Source organism: Saccopteryx leptura, chromosome 1 (genome assembly GCF_036850995.1).
Source record: "Saccopteryx leptura isolate mSacLep1 chromosome 1, mSacLep1_pri_phased_curated, whole genome shotgun sequence".
Lineage (NCBI taxonomy): Eukaryota > Metazoa > Chordata > Mammalia > Chiroptera > Emballonuridae > Saccopteryx > Saccopteryx leptura.
The window spans coordinates 214,698,722-214,723,087 of NC_089503.1; the positions used below are offsets into that span (position 1 = coordinate 214,698,722).

Consider the following 24,366-nt stretch of genomic DNA (forward strand, 5'->3'; position numbering starts at 1 on the left):
CGGCTTCGTCTCCCCGGCATCGCGAAGCGCTAAGGCCGGGAGGTGATGGGCGTTAACCTTTAACTTGCAGGCCATTCACTCCGCTCCTGGACACAAGCAAAAGCTACACGTAAGGCCGTAAGCCGCTCTCCCGCACTTCACTTCCCAAAATCTTCTCGCGCCCACCACGCGCCACACCACGGGATCCCGCGGTCACGCCCGCCCGGACCCTGGCCACGCCCCACAACGCCACTGGGCCCCCACGCGCCGGGTAGTGACGCAGCGCCTGCGCGCCGCGGGTAGCGCGGGGCGGGGCGGGGCGAACCCGGACAGCGGAAGGGGCGGGGCGCGGCCGCGCTTCCGTGGCCTCGGAGGGTGAGTACGGGGCGGGGGTTGCGCGCGGCGTCCGGCGCTGGCGTTAGGCCCTCGCCTCGGCTTCGGGGGCGCCCCCTGGAGGATTTGGGGTGGGGGAAGGAAGAGGAGACTATTGAATCGGGTGGCGGTGGGTGTGCGGGATGTGTGGACTGGCAGGCGTCGGCAAAACGGGCTCAAAAGGGAAGGTTCGCTGTTTGTTACGCCTTAAAAAGGAGACGCTCTGAAAAGTGTTTGTAAATTTCATTATTTGGGGCAGGGTTGTGAGCATACCGTTATGCGAATGGTTAACTGGAGCATGGGGCCATAAAAAGCACGGTAGTCCAATGCAGTTACTGCCAACGAGAGTGACATTATATACCAGGATGTACTAGGGTTTAAACAGTATCTGTTGTAGGTGTGTCAGCTACTGTGCCCAGTCTCTTCCAGCAAACATGCTGTATTTCAGTAACTTGCATTTCTCATTAGGATTCGAAAGACAACCTAAGCAAAATGTTACTATTATGTTTCTTAACAACCGTGCCCTAGTACATACACTTTGGAAAACAAACAAAACAGAACTACCCCTTTTGCAAGTTGATAGAAAATTTCCAGAAAGTCTGTGCAGATTCCAAATCATTTTGGGGTTGTTCAGCATACCTAGGATATTCTTTTATATAGCATATACTGCACATTTTTTTGTTCAACATAAGAAAAAGAAAAAACAGGAACCGTTCAGTTCTTTGAAGGTTTGTATTCTGTGAGAGACAAAATAAACATGGGAAAGTTACATAACCATAAGAAACAGAAATGACGTTTGAGATATTCAGAGTTGTCTAAAGAGAACCTGGATTTGCCCTAGCAAGTGCTGGTGAATGCTTGAAACATCTGCTGATTGTTGCCACGCTGGTATGTGGGTCCCGCATACACAGATCCGATTTTCTCCAAACACAGGCTGAAAAATCTCCATTTTTATGTGATTAAAAAAAAATTAATGTTATTAGCAACCAGTTGACTCACACCCCTTGTGACCTAGGAATAGGCAGTTTGTGACTTCTGCAGATTATCACCAGAGTATTGAGAAATCATTGGAATTGAAAGAGCAGAAAGTTTCTGGAAACCAATAGGATTTAAGAAAACTGGGATTTAAGCAGGGTCTGATAGGGGAGGTGTCTTAGAGCAGGAGGACTTAACAGGTGAGTAAAATCTCAGTTGGGAAAGTAAGCGGAGATAATGACGCTTTCCTTAGAACAGGTGTGAGAAAGCAAGGGCGGTCAATGGAAGAAAATGGTTTGGGCAGGCATCCTGACAATGCCAGACTGGACTTGATTCTAGGGCTGGGGTTATATATCAGAATCATCTGGAAGGTTTAGGAAAAGAGATTGCTGCCTCCACCTCAGATGGTCTGGGGTGGGGCCTGAGAATTTCCTTTTTCCATCAGTTCTCGGTTGATGCTGATGGTGGTGGTCTGGGACTACACTTTGAGAACCACTGTGCTAGGGTAAGGGGAGCTGTTGGAAGTATTTGAGGTGGATGGTAAAGAGATTGATCACATTCACGGTTCAGTATGAGTCTTTTTGTGAAGTCCAAGATGGAAGACTGCAAACAGGGAGAAAGAAAAAGGTTCCTTCCAGTTAGCACCTGCTTGATACCAGGCCCTCTGCCAGGCTCTGTCATGCACACTGGTTCATTTCATCCTCACTGTGACCTTGGTGTGGTCTTAATAGTTTCATATGGAGAGCAGTAGAGATAGCCCAGGTCTCATAGCTAGGCTAGTCTCAGAGCTCCCTGAGACTAGTTTCAGATTTGGATCACGGTAGTAGCAGTAGAAACAAAAGCATTTCATGGTGATGGAATTTAGAAAAATAGAGACTTCTCAAGTAGATTGAAACGTGCAAGTAGAAATTGGGAAATCTGAGTCTTAACTGGAAAAGTGATGAAAGGTAAGGTGGACAGGGAACTTGAGAATGGTCCCTGCATGAATTCGGTGTGTTCTCTTACTCTTATACTGTATAACGATGACTTCTTTAAAAGTTGCTTGTTTAAAAAGTGATCCTGCTCTACCAAAATTTCCTGAAATTATTTGAAAAGGAGAAAGTAAAGCCTTCTATGGGGGGCAGGGTGATGAGAGATGCTAGAGATTAATGGCATCTGGCAGCTGATCCTCAAATCCGAAGTGATTAGCATTGAGAAATGGAAACACATGGTGTGACACTGCATCGACTGTGAGCTGTGCTGCACTGCGGACACGGACCTAACGTATTGATCTTGGAAATCCTGTATGCTCTTTCTTGCCAGAGTAGTTATTGGAATTGAAAATATTCATTGGATCAATTTGAAGACAAATATCCCAAGTCAGACTGGTTGCTGGTGAGCAAATTTTTAATAAAGGAAACCATCCATATATTGAAATCAGACTTTAAAAAGAAAGTCCTTAAAATATGTAAATATTTATATATATATATATTGACTTTAAAATCTAGAATAATGTATGTTTTCAAACATTAACTGAATAATCAGTATAATGGTATTATTGAACTATACAAAATTATAGCATTCATTTGTTCAGTAAGCAGTAAAATTTGATGTGGATACAAAGATAACTCAGTTTAGGCAAGATGGACATCTTAAAAATGATCACAGAACAGTGTGATCATTACTTTAACAGAGGGATATGAGCAGTACATGGTAACAGGAGATAGTGATAACTGAGGAGTGTAGAAAGGGGTCCAGGGAACTGTTACAGAGGAGGTGACACTTGGTTCTTGAAGGCTTTGGAGGAATTTGTGAGATGGTTAAAGGAGAGAAGGGCATTCTAGTCAGAAGAAACATCACAGGACAGTGGCCACGATGTGTAAGTATGGCTGTTCCAGGGCCTGTGTGCAGATCATTGGGAGGGAATGAGCACTGTTGGAGAGGTGGATAAGAGCACTCTCAAAAAGTGTATGAAGGCCCTGGCCAGTTGGCTCAGCCGTAGAGTGTCGGCCCAGTGTGTGGAACTCCTGGGTTCGATTCCGGGTCAGGGCACACAGGAGAAGTGCCCATCTGCTTCTCCACCCTTCCCCCTCTCTTTTCTGTCTCTCTCTTCCCCACCTGCAGCCAAGACTGCATTGGAGCAAAGTTGGCCCGGGCACTGAGGATGACTCCATGGCTTCTGCCTCAGGTGCTAGAATGGCTCCAGCCACAATGGAGCAACAGCCCAGATGGGCAGAGCATTGCCCCCTGGTGGGCATGCCAGGTGGATCCTGGTAGAGCACGTGTGGGAGTCTGTCTGACTGCTTCCCTGCTTCTAACTTTGGAAAAATACCCCCCCAAAATAAAAAATAAAGTGTATGAAATATTTATGTAATGACTATCTTGGCCGCATGGTAAACGTCATTATGTTAGGAGCCATGTTGGATCCATACACCTATGTATTCCTAGACCTAGCACTGTGCTTAGTTTGTAATAGGTTCTCAATAAATAGTTGCTGAGTGAGTGGAAGGCTGAATCACAGAAACACAGTTTTTACAGGTAAGGCAGAGGGAGCTTTCAAAATATTTTAAGCAGAGGAATAATACAATCAGATTTACTTTTTATGAGGATAAGTGCTAGTATGGAAGAAATGATTAGTAATGATCATAGAGATGGCTATAGTAGATTATTTTTTTTCTCCCATTAAGGTTGTGCCCATTGGTAGGTTGCAGTCTACATTAAAAAATAAAATAAAAAGACAGGATTAGAGTATGTCACGTGCAATAGGGGTATGTAATATTTTGTGAAACGTTTCAGTTATATGCCTGTGTGTTGACTGATATGAGTCCATTTTTTCCTATGGAGTGCTATCAAAGCTTGAAAGCCGTTACAGTAGAGAAATGTGAAAATTGGTTGGAGAGAGGGGAATGGATATAAACGCTATTTTGGAAAAAAACAAATTTGAATCCTAAAATGCTGATGTCCACATGAACCTTCTTGCAGGGGTTGGGAGGATGCACTTACCAACACATTTCTGTGTTTTTGCCTACTTAATGTTTTCCATTGTTTATTAAAACATTGACATTCTGGTTTGTTAGGAATGACAGTGCTTTGAGGTATCTTACTGAATGTCGTAAATACTGCAAAAGTACTCTTGTATTTTGATAGTGCTCAGCTAAAATTGTAGGATGAAACTTGACTCCCAGAAATCATGGAAATTCATTGAAACGGGTTGGTTTGATTGGCAGAGTTCTTTGTTTTCTTCCCATAGAAAGCAGGAAAAGATGCTTCATTCCACAAGCAGGTGGGCAGTCCTTCTCCCTACCCTGTGGTTCTGCCACTCCAGTAAACTTAGAAAATTGCCCATGCAAGGCTGAGTTATATTGGCTTTTAAAACATTTCTAGGCTCCTTTAAAATCTGGTTGATCGGTTAAATTAATTGGTTTGAATATATAATGCACCTAGTTATCAGGTTGTGAATTCTCTGCGGAGCAAAAAAAAATGAAAATTGTTTTAGAAACTTGGTCTGTTATTTCACGTAGTACATTATTGGGATCTTCTACTGATAAGGTTGGCACAGAAAATGTAATTTATCACTTGGCTTAAGCAAAAAAAAGAAAAAGAAAGAAAGAGATAAAGAAAATGAAAATCAACAGCCTGCTGTCATTTCATATTCAAATGTCAAGGGTTATTTTGTGTTCCTTTGATGTGACATGATACCATTCCTCTTTTTATACAGTAGTCTAGAGTTGAAAACTCAGTTTTTCCAAAGTCCTGCCACTAGTTGAGATGCCTTGTTCAATCAATGGAACCTTCCCAAGCCACACTTGTAAAATACTCTCATCTGTGTTGTGAGGCTTAGCTGAGGAAATGCATGCACAATGTCTCACGGGTAATAGATGTGCAATAAAAGGTAGTAGCAGCGGCTGCTCTGCCATGGAGATGCTTCACAAGGTTTGGGGCACCAAGAAAATGGCCCCTGGGGAGAGATTTAAAGGTGTAAAAACCTAAAATTATTGGCATCTGGATAGCGGCAAAAGAATGGAGTGATATGGTTATCATCCTTTTTCTGTCTCGTTTCACTTAGGACCTTTTAAGATGTGTATTGGCATCAAAGGGCAGAGAACTTCACAAACCCAAACTGATAAACCCTGCAGTAACCATAAACATTTCAGATAGTTGACAAGGATTTTTCTGAGGAAGACTGCAATTAAATTGTAAGAAATCACTATTTTAAATGTTAGAGCAATCCACGTACTATTTACTATTAAACAAGTTTTACTTGTGTCATTCATTGAATATTATTTGCCTGCATTATTATAAGTGAGCATATTTTCATCTAGTAAAGTTCTTGTTATTGAGTTTTATCTTTGTTTTGGAAAATTAGTTGTCAGAGGTACCTTGATTTAAAACAGGGAACTTAGTGGACATTTTTGGTAAAGGTTCTCAGGTTAAGATTATTACTCAAACTTTTCTTTATAGTATATTAGATTAACATAAATTAGAGTATTTTTTCATGAACCTGAAACAAATTGTTAATAGGTTACCATGTGCCAAGCATTGTGCTAGATTCAGAGAAACCAAGAATGAGATAATTGTCCTTTTTCTGGGAAGAGTGTTAGCTGGAATGAGGGATGAGACTTGGTGGGGAGACATCTATAAATAGATAAATTAGAACATAAGAGGACAGATACTGTCTTGAGATGTGAATACAAGGCTTTGTAGCACCTTGAAGAAAGATCATTTGACTGCCTTGGTAACGGGGGGGGGGGCGGGCAGGAGATGTATCTCAGAAGAGGTGAATTTGAACTAAGTAGGAATTTTGTCAGGCAGAAAAAATGGAAGATGTTCATTATGGACACCTAATATGTTTTATAGCATATATAGATGGTTTAAAAAAAAATCTACATGCTTTAAGTAGCCAGTAAGATGATTCTGATAGAATCTGTGTGTAGAAGCAGAGCTAAAACGTGATTATCACTTTTCTCACTTTGCACATCTTTTTACTAGGTTTTTGAGTATATAGGCTGATTGTGTATCTAATTTAGAAAAGGATATATACACACTGACTGTAATACTGATGGTCACAATAACTGGTTAAATTAGGGACTCGTTAAGTTTGATTCTCATAAAGAAATCTAAATGCAGAAGGAAGCAAGTAATAAGTGATGGCAAAGATAAAGATAAAATCATGAATAGTTATTAGATATTTCTCATTAAAATTATAAAAATTCTAAATTTTATCTTAGAGATTTTCTTTTTACCAGAGCCACTATATTTTGTTTTAGATGTCTTTTTGAGTGTTTGTGTGAAGGGTAATAATGGATGTTTTAAAGTTTGTTTTTAGAACTATTTTACACATTTTTTTTATACATTATCCTTTAAGAATAAGACTACTTTTGTACAAACAGCAGTCATAGCTTTCCCCTCCCATCCAAAACAGAAAAATTATGAGTTTTAGTTCTAATAAACAAACTTAAAAATATTTTTCCTGAAATAGAATGTTATTTAGCTAAAATTAGTTTTGTGTTGATTGGCTTTGAAATATTAGAGGTACTTTGGAGCAGAAAAGTAATTTATTTCATTGTGCTATGTTGTAAGGTACTCGACAACCAGAAATTTCAAAGAGTCCTGAACCCAAACCTGGTAGGCTATATGTGTCATTTGTAAATTTTTGTTTGCCTCTGGAAGCTAGGTCTGTGACCTAAGTTTTACTCAAGTTTTATAAATTGGTATAATAATAATAAAGCTAACATTTATTGAGCTCTTACTCGGTGCAGGGCACTGTTGCAGGATTTTTTCATGAACTCATTGTTTTCTCAGCCTCCTGTTCTCTTACCCACTGAGAGGCAGGTGAGGCATAGAGTGGTTAAGTAAGGTGCCCACGGTCGTGGCAGGGCAGAGACTCCGTCCCTGAGGGTCATAACCTCTGTACTTCCCTGGCTCTCAGCATACTTAGCTTTCATTGTCTAATCCAGTTTGAAGTGGAGAAAGGTCAGTAAATCTAAGTAAAGCATCCTCAACTAATTCTGTAGTGGTTCAGACTTGAGTGTGCTTACCTGCAGAGACTGTCATCTGTGGGGCTGAGAACATGGATTTTCAGCCAGCCCACAGGCGGTCTGACCATCCTTTGAGTAACACTGATCTGTTTGGACCACGGGCCTCACAGTTCATTTCACATGAAGGCTTATTGTTGGTGTGCTTATGGTCGGCCATCCTTTGCATGCATCTGTGTTCCAGGGGGAGTCTGTTGAGTACATCCTGTATCTAAACTTCCACCTCAGTACTGCACTACTAATCACGTCTTGTGTGCAGGATGAGTAGCAGAAGGCCAGTGGCACAGGGATTTTTAAGAACATTTTGAACAAGTTTCAAGATAGGGTAGGTTTGATCTGAGAAAATCGTTAAGATGAATATGAGGTCTATACACAGATAAGCATGACATAGTATTTCTACCCTAATGGGTTTTATTGTGTTCATAAATTTATCAAGTTTAGTAGAAAATATGTGTGTACATTGCCCTTCATGGTGGAGCAACAGTTCCAGGATTTGGGTTATTCTGAATATTAACTGTAGGCAAGGAGGGGTCTTCTCTCGTAGGTGTGGTAAGAAACTTTCACCCATTTGTACCACCAAGACCTCTTATATGTGTTTTAGAATGTAGGGAAAACACTAAGCTTGCAGTGTAACAGCTTTAGTATCTTAGTTGTATGTGTTTCTTTCTTCTTTTTTTACTTTGCTTAGTATCTTTGTTGTATACTAAACTGGCAAAAATATTTTTTTATTTCTTTTAGGGAGTTACAAATCACATTGAGGCAAAAAACATCCAGTATTTTCTTCAGCTGCAAACAATGAATATTCCCGTGCTGCTACGACATCCTCACCGGCGTGCCCTAAAAGGCCTCCTGAGGACTCCTTCCCGACAGTACCAGTCCTCCTTTCACTCAACTAAGCCTGGACCAGGAGGCCCATGCGCTCGGCCATTTGATTCTCCTGGACTGCACTGTACAAAGTGGCTACTGCTGTCACATGGCTTAAAGAGACAGTTATGTGTGCAGACAACCTTAAAGGAACATACAGAAGGACTTTCTGATAAAGAACAAAGATTTGTGGATAAACTTTATACTGGTTTAATCCAAGGGCAGAGGGCCTGCTTAGCAGAGGCCATAACTCTTGTGGAATCAACTCACAGTAGGAAGAAGGAGCTTGCCCAGGTGCTGCTTCAGAGAGTACTGGTCTACCACAGAGAGCAAGAGCAGCTGAACAGAGGAGAACCACGGGCTTTTCGAGTGGGTCAGTCTGGTTATGTTATTTTTTTACATCTGTCCAGGAAATATTTTTCTAAATTCTCTCTCTCTGACCTCCTCTTCTTCCCCTCTGCCCTTCCCCTCCCCCACCCCCTCCCCTTCCCCCTCCCTCCTCTCTCTCCCTCTTCCCTTTCTCCTTTCTCTCCCCCTCCTTTACCCCCTCTCCTCACCCTCTCCTTCTTCCTCTCCTTCTCTTTTAAGTCTAAATAGTTTGCATTCTAATGGGGATTTTTTTTTCTTTTCAGAATTTTGCAATGAGCTTTAAATGCTTTTTCACTGTAAAAAATTAGTCTTGGTATGTTGAAAAAAGATGTCTGACCATTTGAACCAAAGCTTTGTATTCTAAAAGAATAAAATAAGATTTCTATTGGCAAGAATCTTACTGTGGCTCCCAGAACAGAAATTGAATAGGAAGAACTGTTAACCAGTTTACTCCTTTCTCTTGGTAGTCCTTCAGCTTACTAAACCGAATTCCCAGGTTTTTTTGCTTATTTCAACTATAATTATTCTTGTCACCTTTTTAATTTTTTTTTGTATTTTTTTGAAGTTAGAAGCGGGAGGCAGTCAGACTCCCACATGCGCCCTACCGGGATCCACCCGGCATGCCCACCAGGGGGCAATGCTCTGCCCATCTGGGGCGTTGCTCCGCTGCAACTGGAGCCATTCTAGCACCTGAGGGGGAGGCCGTGGAGCCATCCTCAGCGCCTGGGCCAACTTTGCTCCCATGGAGCCTTGGCTGCGGGAAGGGACGAGAGAGAGAGGAAAGAGAAGGGGAAGCGTGGAGAAGCAGATGGGCGCTTCTCCTGTGTGCCCTGACTGGGAATTGAACCCAGGACACTCTACCGCTGAGCCAACCAGCCACGGCCTATTCCTGTCACCTTTTAAAATTCCACTTCTTGAGTGTTGCATTAGTCTTTTTGTAAGTTTCACTTCTTTCAGATACTTTCTGTTAGAATTTCTGGAAGTGGTTTGGCTCTGAGCACAGCCATCTCAATACCAAAAGGTATGTTAAGGAGAGATCATATTCATTTGCCATCTAAAAATATTAGATGTTCACTTAATTTCTTGAACATTTGACTTGTTTCTGTAATTGCATTTAAGCTTGTTATATTTTTGAAATTGTGCATTTTTAAAACAATTAAGATATGATTGATAATCAGGAATTGAGTCAGTTTGGGGTTGGCTGGAGAGCTGTTCATGATGGCAGACGAGATGATTGCAACTAACCCCTCACTAGAAACAACTTGACCTGGTGTGCGAAGCGCAGAGTTTTGTGGGGAATAGGTAAATACACTTATAAATTGACTGGCATTGCATTAGACTTTTATTTCTTAGTTTATTGGGAATATGGGGACTAAAACCTTTTAGTTTTCAGGGTAACGGGGCATAAGTGCTTTAAAGAGAATTTTTAAAAGAGCTCACCAACCATTACTTTTCACACATCTTATTTTGCCCTCACTGAGAGTACTACATAGGCGGTTAATATTCTTTATGCAAACTAGCAAGCTCCCAAAGAGAAATTTTAGTTATGACAAACAAAGTATTTACCTTTCAGGCCTTAGAGAGTCTTTGAAGAGATGTCCCAGAAATATCTGTAGTTAACCACCAACCCACACATAACTCATAAATCAGAGGGAACTCAAAATTGTTTCCTTCCTATATCTCTGTTACTCAGGAACTAGATAAATAAATGGATTTTCCTTTACTGCTTTCGGAAATGTTAAACTACTATAATGATGGTTTTAATAAATTAGGAGAAACAGAAGGAAGTCTAACATCTTAATAGAACTCATCATTTATTTCATTAAATCAGGAGATCTCTCTCTCTCTGTAGGATTGTCTGGGCCCCCTGGTGCTGGCAAGTCAACCTTTATAGAATACTTTGGGAAAATGCTTACTGAGAGAGGGCACAAACTGTCTGTGCTGGCCGTGGACCCTTCCTCCTGTACTAGTGGTGGTGAGTGTTGCTACGCTACTGAAATTGCCCAGCGTGGGCTCTGCGGCTCTGTTAGTGGGAATTTGCAGTCATGTGACTTCCATCTTCTAGGTGAGTTTGGCCTCACTGACGGAAGGGAGTTCAGGGGGTGTGTAGAGGCTGAGGGAGGTCTTTTGAGGCATTGGGCTCCACAGACAGGGAAGGCCCAGGAGTAGCCTAGGTCCTTAGAGAAATAGGAGAACACTGCTAGGTGTTGAAGACAGTTAAAAGCAGATTTCATCCCTTTGTCACGCCTGAGGCTGGGCCCCTCTCTCCTGTTTTTCCTGGCTGCATCAGCCCCTGCACCATTCAGAAAGTGGGTCCTTTCCTCATTCCTTATTTTCTTCTTATTGTAATATCTCTTCTCTTAAGCTGAAAAAACAAAACAAAACCCTTATAACTTTATAACTTGTCAGCTGTTTACATTACATGTTCAGTTAACAGAAAGTTCTTAAAGGGCCCGTGTGATGTACTACCACTGTTCCCTGCAGCACTCAGCATTGTGCATTGCACACGGTGCTCGGCCATTACTACTGATTCAGAGGCATCAGTTACTCATTTTAATTTGCAGCTCATCAGAGATGAAATGAATAAAGGTAGTTCCCCAAAGGATCATGTAAGGAAAACATACAGCATGCTGTATCATCAGGAAAGAATTTTCTTCTCTTACGCCGCTTTATGATTTAAGCTTCTCACGTTACAGCTGTCCATTTAACAAGTGTTCAGTACCTACTGTAGGTAAGATATTGTGCAAGGACGGTGCTGTATTGTCTGATGGTGAATGAGACCAGTCCCCATGGCCGTGCGGAGCTCTGTGTCATGCAAGGGAAGCGCCGTTACAGTGGAATGTGTGTAGTAAAAGGGGAAGTACAGTCTGCTTTGTGGAAGTGTTCGGTTTGTAAACTGTGAGTTTAAAGCTAAAAACTAAAGACGATATAATCATATTTCTGGGCCTTTAGATTAATCGAGAGGATGACAGTAATTTCTGTTACTGCCCATGGAGAAATCTAGCTGAAAACATCCACAGTTTTTGATTCACTATAATCAAAAGGTTAACTGTAAAATGAAAATTATATTCCCTAGGTGCAAGATTAAATTCATATCACTGTAGTGTCTTGTTTACAATCTTAAGAACTTTGTTAAAGGTACGTACCCAAACGAAAATTTTTTACAGTGGCCCTCATTACCAAATCGGTGAGAAGGCTTTTTCCCCCCAGCCTTGATAATATACTAGAATACTTGCAATAGCAAAAGAAAATAACAGCTTGAGGTAATACCAGCAGAAATGGTGACATAAGAGTCTTATTGAAGATGCACAGCTGTGTGGTTCCTGACCCTTTTCAGATCAGAAATGAGAGCCCCTTTCCCAGGGAGAGACTGAAAAAAATGCTCAGGGATAAACAGGCCACTGTATGTGTAGGTTTTTACCTTATTACAGCAGTGTTTGCATTGGAAAAACAGCATTACTGTAAGGTTTGAGAAACCAGCCTAGAGCTGAGGCCTTCCCGAGGGCTGTGCCCAGCAGGGTAGCGGTCACTGGCAGAGACTAGGACATGGGGGAGGAGTCTCACAACGTGCAATTGTGTGTGAGGACCTATGGGATAATAATTTCAAGTACAGCTTCAGCAGGTTGTTGACTTACACACAGATGATTTCATGTAGAAAATTATTTCAGAGGTTTTATGTGCAGTGAATAAGGTAGTTGAGACATGGTGGGTCTGTGCTCCAGAATTAGAAACTGTGAGAACTGCAGTCATAAGGGGAAAGATCACGTCTTTAGAGAACTTCTCAATGTTTAGTGTCGACTTTGTGTGGAATAATTAGCTTTGGACGGAGTGAAATTAGAATTCATGTTAGAACAGTACCGCGATTTCACAGGTTAATGTGGCTAAAGGGGAGATGGTGATTTAAATCATTTCAGACCTTTTAAGTCTCCAAGAATTTGCAAATATTGATGTTTGCCAAAATTTTGCAATAACCCTGGAACCTCACTGCAGGAATTAAGTTAATTGCCTACTGTGAGCAAGCATTCAGCATACAGAACGTATAAGACATGGTCCTAGAGGCAAGGAACTTACACTTAAGCAAGGCCTCTCAACCCTGGCACTAGTGACATTCCGTTGTTGGCAGCTGTCCTGCACCTTAAAGGATGGTTTGCTATATCCTGGCCTCTGCCCACCAGATGCCACTGGCAGCTTGTCCCCCAATTGTGACAAGTAAAAATGTCTAGGCATTGCCAAATTTCCTCTGGGGCAAAATCACCCCCAATTGAGAATCATAAACACAGTCACATTAAGAGGATACTCTTTTAAAGAAACCACCTTGGCCAGAATGGAGGACTGGTTTGGGGACTAGTGGAAGCTGAAATTGGACAGGCAAGGTGGGGCTGAAGAATCTAGATCTGAACCTCTAGTCAGTGGGAAGCTGACTAGAGGTTCTGAGGGGCTTGAAGTTTTAAAAAGGTTAATTCAATGTCATTGTGTACACTATGTGGGAGAAAAGCTGAATAATATAAAATGCAGTTAGAGATTTTGGGAGAAATGTCATAAAACACTTTCCCTAGGAATTGGCTAATTGATGACTGGCCCTTGTGGGTGTTCCATGATTGTAAAATGACACTTTGTGTTTTAGGGTCTCTCTTGGGTGATAAAACCCGAATGACTGAGTTATCAAGAGATATGAATGCATACATCAGGCCATCTCCCACTAGAGGCACTTTGGGAGGTGTGACAAGGACCACAAATGAAGCTATTCTATTGTGTGAAGGAGGGGGATATGACATCATTCTTATTGAAACTGTAGGTGAGTGTGGTTTTCTACTTCATAACAAAACACTGTTCTAATGAACTCTACATAAAAATGAGTAACAACTAATTTCATTTGTTCGTTCAGCAGATATTTACTAAAGGTATAATTAAATACAAGGTAGCTCAGGCTCTTTAGTAGAGATGAGTATATAGGCTATAATTCTGTCCTTCAAAAGCAGAAAATTCTTGGCCCTGGCCGGCTGGCTCAGTGGTAGAGCGTCGGCCTGGCGTGCAGGAGTCCCGGGTTCGATTCCCAGCCAGGGCACACAGGAGAAGCGCCCATCTGCTTCTCCACCCCTCTCCCTGTCCTTCCTCTCTGTCTCTCTCTTCCCCTCCTGCAGCCAAGGCTCCATTGGAGCAAAGTTGACCCGGGCGCTGAGGATGGCTCTATGGCCTCTGCCTCAGCACTAGAGTGGCTCTGGTTGCAACAGAGCGATGCCCCAGATGGGCAGAGCATCGCCCCCTGGTGGGCGTGCCAGGTAGATCCCGGTCGGGCACATGCGGGAGTCTGTCTGACTGCCTCCCTGTTTCTGGCTTCGGAAAAATATTAAAAAAAAAGCAGAAAAGTCTTGTCTCTGAATAACTGTTATACAAGGTGATATGGTATAAGTGCCAGACAACACCTGTAAGCACCAGCATGGCTTACAGAAACAATAACATGAAACCTGTTTTGTTTGAGCACATTTCATATGTCTACAGTGTTTGCCAAGAAAATTAATGTAGTTGCATGCCTCTTTTTTTTTTTCTTTTTAAGCGAGAGAGACAGAGGGGACAGACAAGAACAGAGAGGCAGGAAGGGAGAGAGATGAGAGCATCAATTCTTTGTTGCTGCCACCTTACTTGTTCATTGATTTCTCATATGTGGTTTGACCCAGGGGTAGGGGACTACAGCAGAGTGAGTGACCCCTTGCTCAAGCCAGTGAGCTTCAGGCTCAAGCCAGCAGCCATGGGGTCATGTCTATGATCCCATGCTCAAGCCAGTTACCCTGTGCTGAAGCCAGTGAGCCCACTCTCAAGCCAGTGACCTTGGGGTTTTGAACCTGGGTCCTCTGTTTCCCAGTCCGACACTTTATCCACTGTGCCACCACATGGTCAGGCTGCATGCCTCTTGAATACAGGACCACGTGTATTTCATTTTTATATTTTTATTGCATAATTGCATATGATGACAATACTGAAGTGGAAACCCAAGAAATTGACACTCTTGTGGAGAGAAGCTCTATTAGATCACCATATGATAAATGTTGCGGTGTGACCGTTGAACTTAGTTTTGAAGGAATAATTAGAGTTACATGAAGTATGGGCTGAAGGGCATTTGCAGAGATACAGAGGAGCGAGGGAACATGGCCATTTGGAGAACCACGAAGTGTGCTCAGCTAACCTAGAGCAGTGGGAAGGCCAGGGTGGGGGAAGTCGGCTGGAGGGAGCACCGCCCCCATCGAAGGTGGATGGGGGAAAGGTACCCTCGCGGTAGCAGGAGGGTCACGGGAGAAGAGGACCATGCAAACCACGTGTGTTACCTGGAGTGTGTTGGCTGCTTGTCCCAGAGACTCAGAACAACTGATTCCAATGAGGAAGAGGATTATTATTTGTGAATGGTAGAGACTTGGAGGCAGGCAGTCCTGAGCCGGCGCGGGGGTCCTACCTTGCCCTCCATGCCCCGGGCTCTGTCTCTTCTGTTCATTCTTAGCACGTGGTTTCCTAGGCTGCTCATGGTTAAAAGATGGCTGATGGAGCTCTGATGACACGTCCACGTTCGGGGAGAAGGAAGGAGAAGGGGGAATAAGGAGGGAGAAGGGGCAGGCCGAGGCGTGGACCTCCTGGCTGGGTTAGCCCTCTTGAAAAAAAACCCCTCCTCATGAGTGCGTTCACTCGTTAATCATCTGTTGCTGAAAGGGGCCTGGGGACGTGGCCGCTCACCTGGTACGTTGCTGCTCCTAATGACACTGTGGTCAGTCGGGAAAGAGGGAGGACCGAAATGGAATGGGCGCTGGAAGCCCCTGCCGCACCGAGGACGGAGGTCTGAGAGGGGCTTTAGTGGGGTGAGCGCTGTGGAGTCAGAGTCAGCCTTAAGTGGACTGAGAAGAATGTGAAGTGGTCAGGGGTGATGGTGAGCGCCTATTGCTTTTCTCTGGAAACTTAGCTATCAAGAGAAAGTGAGAAATATGGCAGTGTGGGAGGAGATTGTGAGATTTTTGTTTATTTGTTTTGTTTGGTGTTCGGGTGAGAAAGACTTGAGTACAGTGCCTGCGATGTGTTGAGGGACAGAGCCTGTAGGGCGCGGGCCCACAGCAGGGAAGGGAAGCGGGGGCTTCAGCCGGTACCCGGGACACCTGGAAACAGAGGGGCAGGGAGGCAGGGTTATGTATAGTCTGCTTACTCGCGGAGGGAGAGGGAGAAGACGGGGAAGTTCTTGCCACTACTTTGCTGTGAAGCAGGTGCCACGGTGGTCATTGTGTGGAGAGGTCATGGGGCAGTGAGGGCTTGCGCCGCCGCCTTGAGAGATGGGAGGAAGCTGACTGAGGGCATTTGGGACATCGCTCCTCCAGGGCTGTGAGGAATTTGCAGTAGACATTGGGGCCCAGGACCCTGCAGAGGTGCCCTAGATCCACACCTGAGCGGTTTCTGCCACGTGCGTGTGTCCAGAGGCTAGGCCACATAAGCGGGGTCTGTGGCTGGGGCATTGTGGGGCTGGTGTAGAAGGGTGAGAAGGTCAGGAAGCCGAATGTGTTAACAGGCATAGTCCAGAGATCACAGTGTTTGCGCTGCTCATGGGTGAGAGGGACACAGAGAGCGGCAGGAGTGGGGGAGAGGGGAGGCTTGGAGGCCCCCATTCGCTCGGTGCCTAAGACTAATGGGAGGAAGGACAGAGGGATGGGAAGATAGCAGGTGTGCGCATAGGGTGAGCAGCATTTCATACGTTCTCCAGAGGTGGGCTCTGTAAAGTGGGATCAGGTCGAGTGGATGATCGAGTGAATGAAGTGGAATGGAAATGATGGTCAGTGCAGTTGAGAAAGTCAGTTTACTGTGACTTAAAATTTCAGGTGTGGGTCAGTCGGAGTTTGCTGTCGCTGATATGGTTGACATGTTTGTTCTACTACTGCCGCCAGCAGGAGGGGATGAATTGCAGGTAATTGTTTTGGCTTTTTCCTCCCCAAAACACAAAGTATACCTCACAAAATACAAGTCTCAAATGTTGTATTTTTGTAAATTAAATTGATATTAGTGTAGGGAAAGCAAAAGCATCATTCACATTGGCTAAAGTACTTGTCAAAGGCAGAGACTGTATTTTTTCTCAACTTATGGTAATAGAATTTATGGCCTTGAGCTAATAATGATAGTAGCTTAGGTTTTCCACCTGTAACATGAGAGAAGTGGAATACACAGACAGCTCCAGCAAGAGGGATACTGTCCTCTGGGCGTTTATAGTGCTGTTGGTTCAAAAGTTCCTTGTATGATACCACTTTTTTTTTTATAAAGAGGCAGACTCCTGCATGCGCCCTGACCGGGATCCACTTGGCAAGCCCACTACAGGGCGACGCTTTGCCCATCTGAGGCCACTGCTCCGTTACTCGACAGTCGGGCTAGTCCAGCACCTGAGGCAGGGCCATGGAGCTGTCCTCAGCACCTGTGACCAAATTACTCTAACCATTCAAGCCATGGCAGCTGGAGGAGAGGAGGGAGGAAGAGAGAGAAGGGAAAGGAGGGGAGGGGTGTAGAAGCAGATGGGCGCTTCTCCTGTGTGCCCTGACCGGGAATTAAGCCTGAGACTTCCACATACCGGGCTGATGCTCTACCTCTGAGCCAACCAGCCAGGGCCTAGATATCACTTTGTTTTTAACTGGGATCTCACTATCATAGTTGATTATATGTATTGTAAAAGAAGATTCTTGCTTTCCTCCTGCTGTGCAGGTCTGGCATTGACTACCTGTAGTTAACAGCCTTCCCAGGTTGAGGGCGCTGTCCTCCACGAGACTGCTCTCACTCCAGACACCAGCAGCGGGCCTGGGGGGTTCCCAGGCCACCCATGGCTCTGACCAACTGGCCACAAATGTGGGGGTTCCCACAGGTCTGATAATTAACTAGTATGACTCACAGAACTCAGGGAAGCACTGTATTATTAGTCACAGTTTTGTTACAGATGACACGAAGCAGTACTGGCCAGGTGAAGAGACACATAGGGAGAGTTCTGGAAGGGTCCCAGGGTTGAAACTTCTCTGATCCTCCTGGCACGTGGATATGTCTCACCTACCTGGGAGGTCACCTGAGCTGTGTCTGCAGTTCTTCCTGGGGTTTCTTTATTTAGGTACGATTCACTGAGTCATTGTCCACTTGAGTGAACTTGCCTGCCCCCCTCCCCCCTGCCACTGCACCCTTCCCCAGGGTCAGGATCAAGGGACCAACCCTTTAACCATATGGTTGGTCTTCCTGGTGTCGCCAGATCCCAGTCTGAACTCCTCAGCGTAATCCCAGGCACCCGTGGTGAAGAAGGAAATTCCAAGGATTTAGAGGTTATTTCCTGGGAACCTTGGACAAAGACTAGACAGATTCTTTATTATACAATACCTCCTTCCACTTGTATAATTCTAAAACAAATAGTGACAGCAGACTATAGATGCAGCAGTTGAGAAACATTAACTATTAGAATTTAATCATTGAATTTATGTTTAAAAATAATAGTAAAGAAATCTGAATCTTAGATGGAAAAAAAAATCTACATTTTCCAAATAAGGTTTGGCCTTAGTCTAGTGTTTTTATGAAGTGTAATTTAAATCAAGGGATTCAGGCATTTTTAGCCATTAGGTTTTTCCTCAAAAGCTAACTGGAGCCTGATCAGGCAGTGGCGCAGTGGATAGAGCGTTGGACTAGGACGCAGAGGACCCAGTTTCGAGACTCCAAGGTCGCCAGCTTGAGCACAGGTTCATCTGGTTTGATCAGAGCTCACCAGCTTGGACCCAAGGTCGCTAGCTTGAGCAAGGGGTCACTCAGTCTGCTGAAGGCCCACAGTCAAGGCACATATGAGAAAGCAATCAATGAACAACAAAAGTGCTGCAATGAAAAATTGATGCTTCTCTGCTTCTCATCTCTCTCCCTTCCTGTTTGTCTATCCCTCTCTCTGACTATCTCTGTAAAAGAAAATAACAAATTGGAAAAAAATAAAATGCTAGATACATTTAAGGAAAACTTCAAAGACTTTGTTTCTGGAAATGCAGAATGTGGTCATAGGTGTGTTCTCTGTTTAAGTGGGTACTGATGGATGGTGCGGCCTCTTGCATTGTTAGCTCGTGAGAAGCAGAATCCATCATGAGACGACGTGAACTGTCTCCGGCCACTCATTCTTGTTGTGTCTTGATGATATATTTACTGTAATTCTGAATGTCTTTCATCAAGTTAGGCTCTAAATTTAGAAGAGATGTTACAGATGACTTTCATAATCCCAAGAGGCGGTGCTTTTGAGTAATTTCTGTTGAATAATTGTGATTCCTAGTACACAGGGCTTGCAGGGAAAGCATTAGTTAATGAAGTGTATGATTTCAAAACCTTAGCGTTTAACTGGCCTCCCATTTCTTTTTTGCTGTAAATAAATTAAATGTTTCTGATAAATCCTTTCTCATTTTCTTTTGAGGGTATCAAAAGAGGTATAATTGAGATGGCAGATTTGGTGGCTGTAACTAAATCGGACGGCGATTTGGTTGTGCCTGCTCGGCGGATACAGGCGGAGTACGTGAGCGCGCTGAAGTTACTCCGAAGGCGCTCGAAGGTCTGGAGACCAACGGTGAGCTGGCTCCATTCGGCCGTTCACTGCGGCGTGTGCCATGCGTGTCAGAGGGCCGGCGTCCCAAGCGAGTTGTGTGGCTCCGTCTTTGCTTGTATGTGAGATTACTGTTTTTAAAATTATGGCAAAGCCAGAGTATGTAGTCGTGATTTTAAATGTAGTCCTTCCACCACTAGATGCCAAAGACAGATGTGAGGTGGTAGATCAGATTGCTGAATGCTTAACTTGAGCCATTTGGAAGTGATAGCAAATCCATTCTGAAAGGAACCGGCCTTCAGATTATGGAGCAAAGAATGATTGGATTATCTATGATGGGGTCTGGGTAGGAGTGAAAACATCCCATTGTGCCTGTTGGGTGCTACTTTCGGTGAGGGCGAGGAAGAAGGGAGACAGCTGTAATGAGTAGTGCAGTGGGGTGGCCGTGCGCAGCTCCTGGGCAGGAGGAGACTTGCAGAAGACTCGGCTGTGACTCCTGTGCTGAGAACAGTGAGGATGTGATGTGCTTACACTGACTCCTGGGGCCTCCGGTCACGTGTGTGTCGGGTCTGCAGCACTCGGGTACGGCGGGGCGGGGCGTCCCTGACTTTCACCCCCCCACCCCCCCAGTCACGCGCGTGTCAGGTCTGCAGCACTTGGGTACGGCGGGGCCGGGAGTCCCTGACTTTCACCCCACCCCACCCCCGCAGTTACGTGCGTGTCAGGTCTGCAGCACTCGGGTACGGCGGGGCCAGGAGTCCCTGACTTTCACCCCACCCCACCCCCGCAGTTACGTGCGTGTCAGGTCTGCAGCACTTGGGTACGGCGGGGCCGGGCATCCCGGATTTTCACCCCACCCCACCCCATCCCCCCAGCCACGTGCGTGTCAGGTCTGCAGCACGGGTACTTGGGGGGGGGGGGGGCAGGCGTCCCTGACTCCTCGGTCACGTGTGTGTCAGGTCTGCAGCACTTGGGTACGGCTGGACCGGGCATCCGGCTCTCAGCACTGGCCGAATCAGGCATCTTTGACGGGGTTGCTCATTTGAGTTGTATCGTTTGCACTCGGGCCTCAGAGAACCTACCTAGCATGGTCTTCTCTTCCGTGTGACCCTCTCACAGTGCCTCCGTGATGCCTCTGAAGACCACCTGAGGAATTCTGAATCCAAGTAAATCTCTGGGCTAAGAGACTTGACCAGGAGTTGGTAATTCATTTCTGCTTTGCACTGAGGAGTCCTAGTCAGTTACCCGGTGTATTTCCCAGTGTGGTAACTGGAACACAGCAGTCAGATGTCTCGTTTTTGCCATTGCCTTTGCCCTTCCACTGTCAGAATTAATTGGTGAGTGTCAGAGTGTCCATGAAAGTGTATTCTGTCATTTTAAGTAACACAGTTGCGGTTTTTCCCTTTTGACTAGGTAGTTCGTATATCTGCCAGGAGCGGAGAGGGGATCACTGAGATGTGGGATAAGATGAGAGAGTTCCGAGACCTCATGCTGGCCAGTGGGGAGCTGACCGCCCGGCGCCAGAAGCAGCAGCAGGTCTGGATGTGGAGCCTCATTCAGGAGAGTGTGCTGCAGCACTTCCGGAGCCACCCCGCCGTGCGGGAGCAGCTTCCTCTACTGGAGAGAAAGGTCCTCAGCGGCGCCCTCGCCCCAGGGCTGGCCGCAGACTTGCTGCTCAAAGCGTTTAAAGCGGAGACTCATGAGATGCATCCTGTACAATAGCTTTACATAGCGTTTCATAAAGACTTTAATATTAAAAGTCACTTGTGTGTTTATATTTTCAGTAATTCTTTTGTGGTGCCCTCGGCCTCCTTGTTTATGAACAGTGCTTGAAAACTCAATGTTAGAGGTGGATGGAAAGGTCAGGCGGTCGGGCAGTATTTCCAAGGTACTGTTACGTGTTACTGATTTCCGTTTATTTCTTTCTGTTCTAATATTCTGGCATGGTGGCCTATAGAATAATTTCTTCTCAACAGCCAGGAGCAGAGAAAGCTGAGGACAGTGAAAGATTGTTTACCTTTTTTTAAAAATTAAGTTAGAAGTGGGAAGACAGGCAGAGACAGACTCCCACGTGCCCCTGACCAGGATCCACCTGGTAAGCCCCCTGCAGGGCAATGCTCTGCCCATTTGTGGCTGCTGCTTTGTTGCTTGGCAACCAAACTATTTCAGCACCTGAGGCAAGGCCATGGAGGCATCTTTAGTGCCTGGGAAGCAGATGGCCGCTTCTCCTGTATGCCCTGACTGGGAATTGAACCTGGGACTTCACACGCTGAGCCAATGTGCCAGTGTCAGATTGTGTACCTTAAAATGCCTCCTTTGATTCTATATTCTCCGGGAATTTTGAGAGAAAATGTAAGCCAAAACAATACCCAGTGGGTATCTAAGAGTAGAAAGTCATATTGACTATTCCAGAAATTTCTGAAATGGCCATGCACACAAGTAACAGAATAGTTGGAATGTATGTTGATGTGAACGCAACTTAAAAAATTTCTGTCTGTAAAATTAGAGTAAGAAAAGATACTTGACTTCGTTGGGTTGTTGGAAGAGTTAAATGAGAAATTGTAAAATGCTTAGTACTCGGTAATTGGTAGGTGCTAGAAATATTACACGTGTACACTCATGACAGACCTCTGTTCTATAATACAAACTAGCATCGTTTAGTTTGGGCAACTACTTAATCTCCCTGTGCCTCAGTTTCCTCATTATTGAATGGGACTGACAGTAGTGTGCACCCAGAGTTGTTGAAAGGACTTTTACTTAACATACATACACAGTTATTAAACTGGACATAGTAAAGTGCTAAATAAATATTTACCAATAGTCACTACCTCTTAGGGGCGTGAGGATTAAATGAACTGGTCTCCCTCTAGCTCAGAAGGGTAAGTCTTTTCTGAAAGGCCTCATAGGTTGATTTGCCTTTGTCAAAGGCATAATTACCATTCATTTATTTAGGGAAATAAGAATGTGCTACACTCCAAACTGAGCTCCAGAATTGACAGGCATTTTGCTAAAACAATACCAATTTCATTGAAGTGACTAGCATTACTTGTGCAGTTACAGCTGCAGGTGACATTAGCTCTAACAATACAACTTAGCAAGGAGTTTTCTCTTTGTCTTCCCTCTGTACTCTGGCGGTTTACCCCCTTCCCTAGCCCTTGGCTGTTGCCGGTGGACACTGATGGCAGACCTGCTGAACACGGAGTGTTCGACGGCAACCAGCCCCAGTGCTCACTAAACAATTGGCGTTGTTGTTCAAATAAGACTAAGAAAATGATGAACAAGTTGAAATGTTTTTTTAAAAAGTACAATTTGAAACAAATTTTAGCCTGCTTCTTTTTTTGCTTCCACAGTAGTATTTTAATTGGTTACATAACTTATGAACTTTTTTTTTTTTAACCCATCTGATATAAATTCCTGTCCCATGAGTTTTATGTTAGTTTACTTTTTTGTCCTTAGTGGTATGTTTGATAAAATAACTAGAGTGGCACAAAAGCAGTTACAAAATATGTAGGTGATATGAGTGTGAGTCAGTACGTTAACATTTAACTGAAAATTTGATGCGTAAAGGTAATCTTGAGGAATTTTATTTTTCTCAGCGACCTCAGCTTCTTGCTGGAATGAGGTGAAGGCGGGTATAAGTCAGTAAACTACTCTACTCTCAGCAGGTCTAACTTGGTTCTCAATTAGTGTTGTTTTCCCATAACAGAGGAGATCTTGTGACCTCACTCTCAAAACTCTCCAATCTTAGAGCTCTACAGAGGAAAATCTTAGGATGACAGTAAAGCCATTCATCACATTAGCTTTAACACCCAAACTTTGCTGACTCAGGATTCCATGACGTGGAGGATCTCCATTCCCCGGAAAGTCCTCTTCACAAGTAGTTCTGGAAGTTCCAGAGGTTTCTCACTAAGTCACAAACAAGCTCCCGCTCCTGGGTGCAGCTTCCTCCAGCCAGGCCTGTGCTGGGCTTCCACTGTTTCAGTTGCTGCTACTGCTTGCTGCTGCTCGTGCGGGAGGACGCTGCCCTGCCCAGGTGTTCCCAGACTCCATCCCGAGCACAGGATCCCTGCCTCTCTTCCCGCAGGGACCGCTCCACTGGGCTGGGGAGAACCAACTACCTACCACCTCATCGCGCTCAGCTCTCCTGACTCTTCACCCCGGACCTAACACACAGTCTCTGCAGAAAACTTCCTGCCACTCAAGCCCCCCTTTCAAAATGTCTAGCAGCTCCTGCACAAGATGCCCAGGTGGTTGACGTCCCCTCCTTTCTGGCAGATCGGCTGGAGGTTGTCACGTTCTCCCAGTCTCACAGAAGCAGTGGGCAAAAGTAGGTTCACAGTTGTAATACAAATAACACAATAATAAATAGTAAGAGTGAACTGTGTTTCATGGATTCACCACTGTTAGCTTTTGCCAGCCCCTGCATATTACTGCTAATGCTGTTAACCACTCTCAAGAGAGGCATTATTACTCCTATTTTACAGAAAGAGAAATGGAGCAGGAGGAATATTAAGAAATTTATCCCTGGAAATGCTGAGGTCACCATTTCGAAACACTGGGCTTTCCTGGTCAAGGCACATATGGGAGTTGATGCTTCCAGCTCCTCCCCCCTTCTCTCTCTCTGTCTCTCTCTCTCCCTCTCTCTCTCCTCTCTAAAAATGAATAAAAAAAAATTTATCTAGGCCCTGGCCGTTTGGCTCAGTGGTAGAGCGTTGGCCTGGCATACAGGAGTCCTGGGTTCGATTCTGGGCCAGGGCACACAGGAGAAGCGCCCATCTGCTTCTCCACCTGCCCCCTCTCCTTCCTCTCTGTCTCTCTCTTCCCCTCCCGCAGCCAAGGCTCCATTGGAGCATAGTTGGTCCGGGCGCTGAGGATGGCTCTATGGCAGTTCTCAACCTTTCTAATGCCGTGACCCTGCAATACAGTACCTCATGTAGTGGTGACCCCAAACCAAAAAATAATTTTGGTGGCTACTTCATAACTGTAATTTTGCTACAGTTATGATTCAGAATGTAAATACCTGATATGCATTATGTATTTTCCGATGGCTTTAGGCGACCCCGCCAGGGTTGCGACCCACAGGTTGAGAACTGCTGCTCTATGGCCTCTGCCTCAGGCACTAGAATGGCTCTGGTTGCAACAGAGCAACGCCCCGGATGGGCAGAGCATCGCCCCCTGGTGGGCGTGCCAGGTGGATCCCGGTCGGGCACATGCAAGAGTCTGACTGCCTCCCCGTTTCCA

At 44.7% G+C, this 24,366-nt stretch overlaps 1 protein-coding gene across 5 annotated transcripts; it reads left to right on the forward strand.

Annotated features, from left to right (window-relative positions):
* The first annotated feature begins 275 nt into the window (after positions 1-275).
* On the forward strand, positions 276-20,900 carry MMAA (metabolism of cobalamin associated A). Of its 5 annotated transcripts, none has more exons than XM_066386031.1 (9): positions 2,294-2,700; positions 5,372-5,501; positions 6,886-6,930; positions 8,079-8,577; positions 10,426-10,548; positions 13,198-13,368; positions 16,418-16,503; positions 19,000-19,243; positions 20,539-20,720. In XM_066386031.1, the coding sequence occupies exons 4-9, from the start codon at positions 8,136-8,138 to the stop codon at positions 20,577-20,579; spliced, it is 1,107 nt and encodes a 368-aa protein (XP_066242128.1). In that variant the 5' UTR covers positions 2,294-2,700; positions 5,372-5,501; positions 6,886-6,930; positions 8,079-8,135; the 3' UTR covers positions 20,580-20,720. The 5 variants fall into 5 exon arrangements, with proteins under 5 accessions (XP_066242124.1, XP_066242115.1, XP_066242128.1 ...); XM_066386010.1 differs by having other exon boundaries at positions 2,476-2,700; positions 19,000-19,149; positions 20,539-20,900; XM_066386042.1 differs by having other exon boundaries at positions 2,479-2,700; positions 19,000-19,149; positions 20,543-20,734.
* The last annotated feature ends 3,466 nt before the right edge of the window (positions 20,901-24,366 follow it).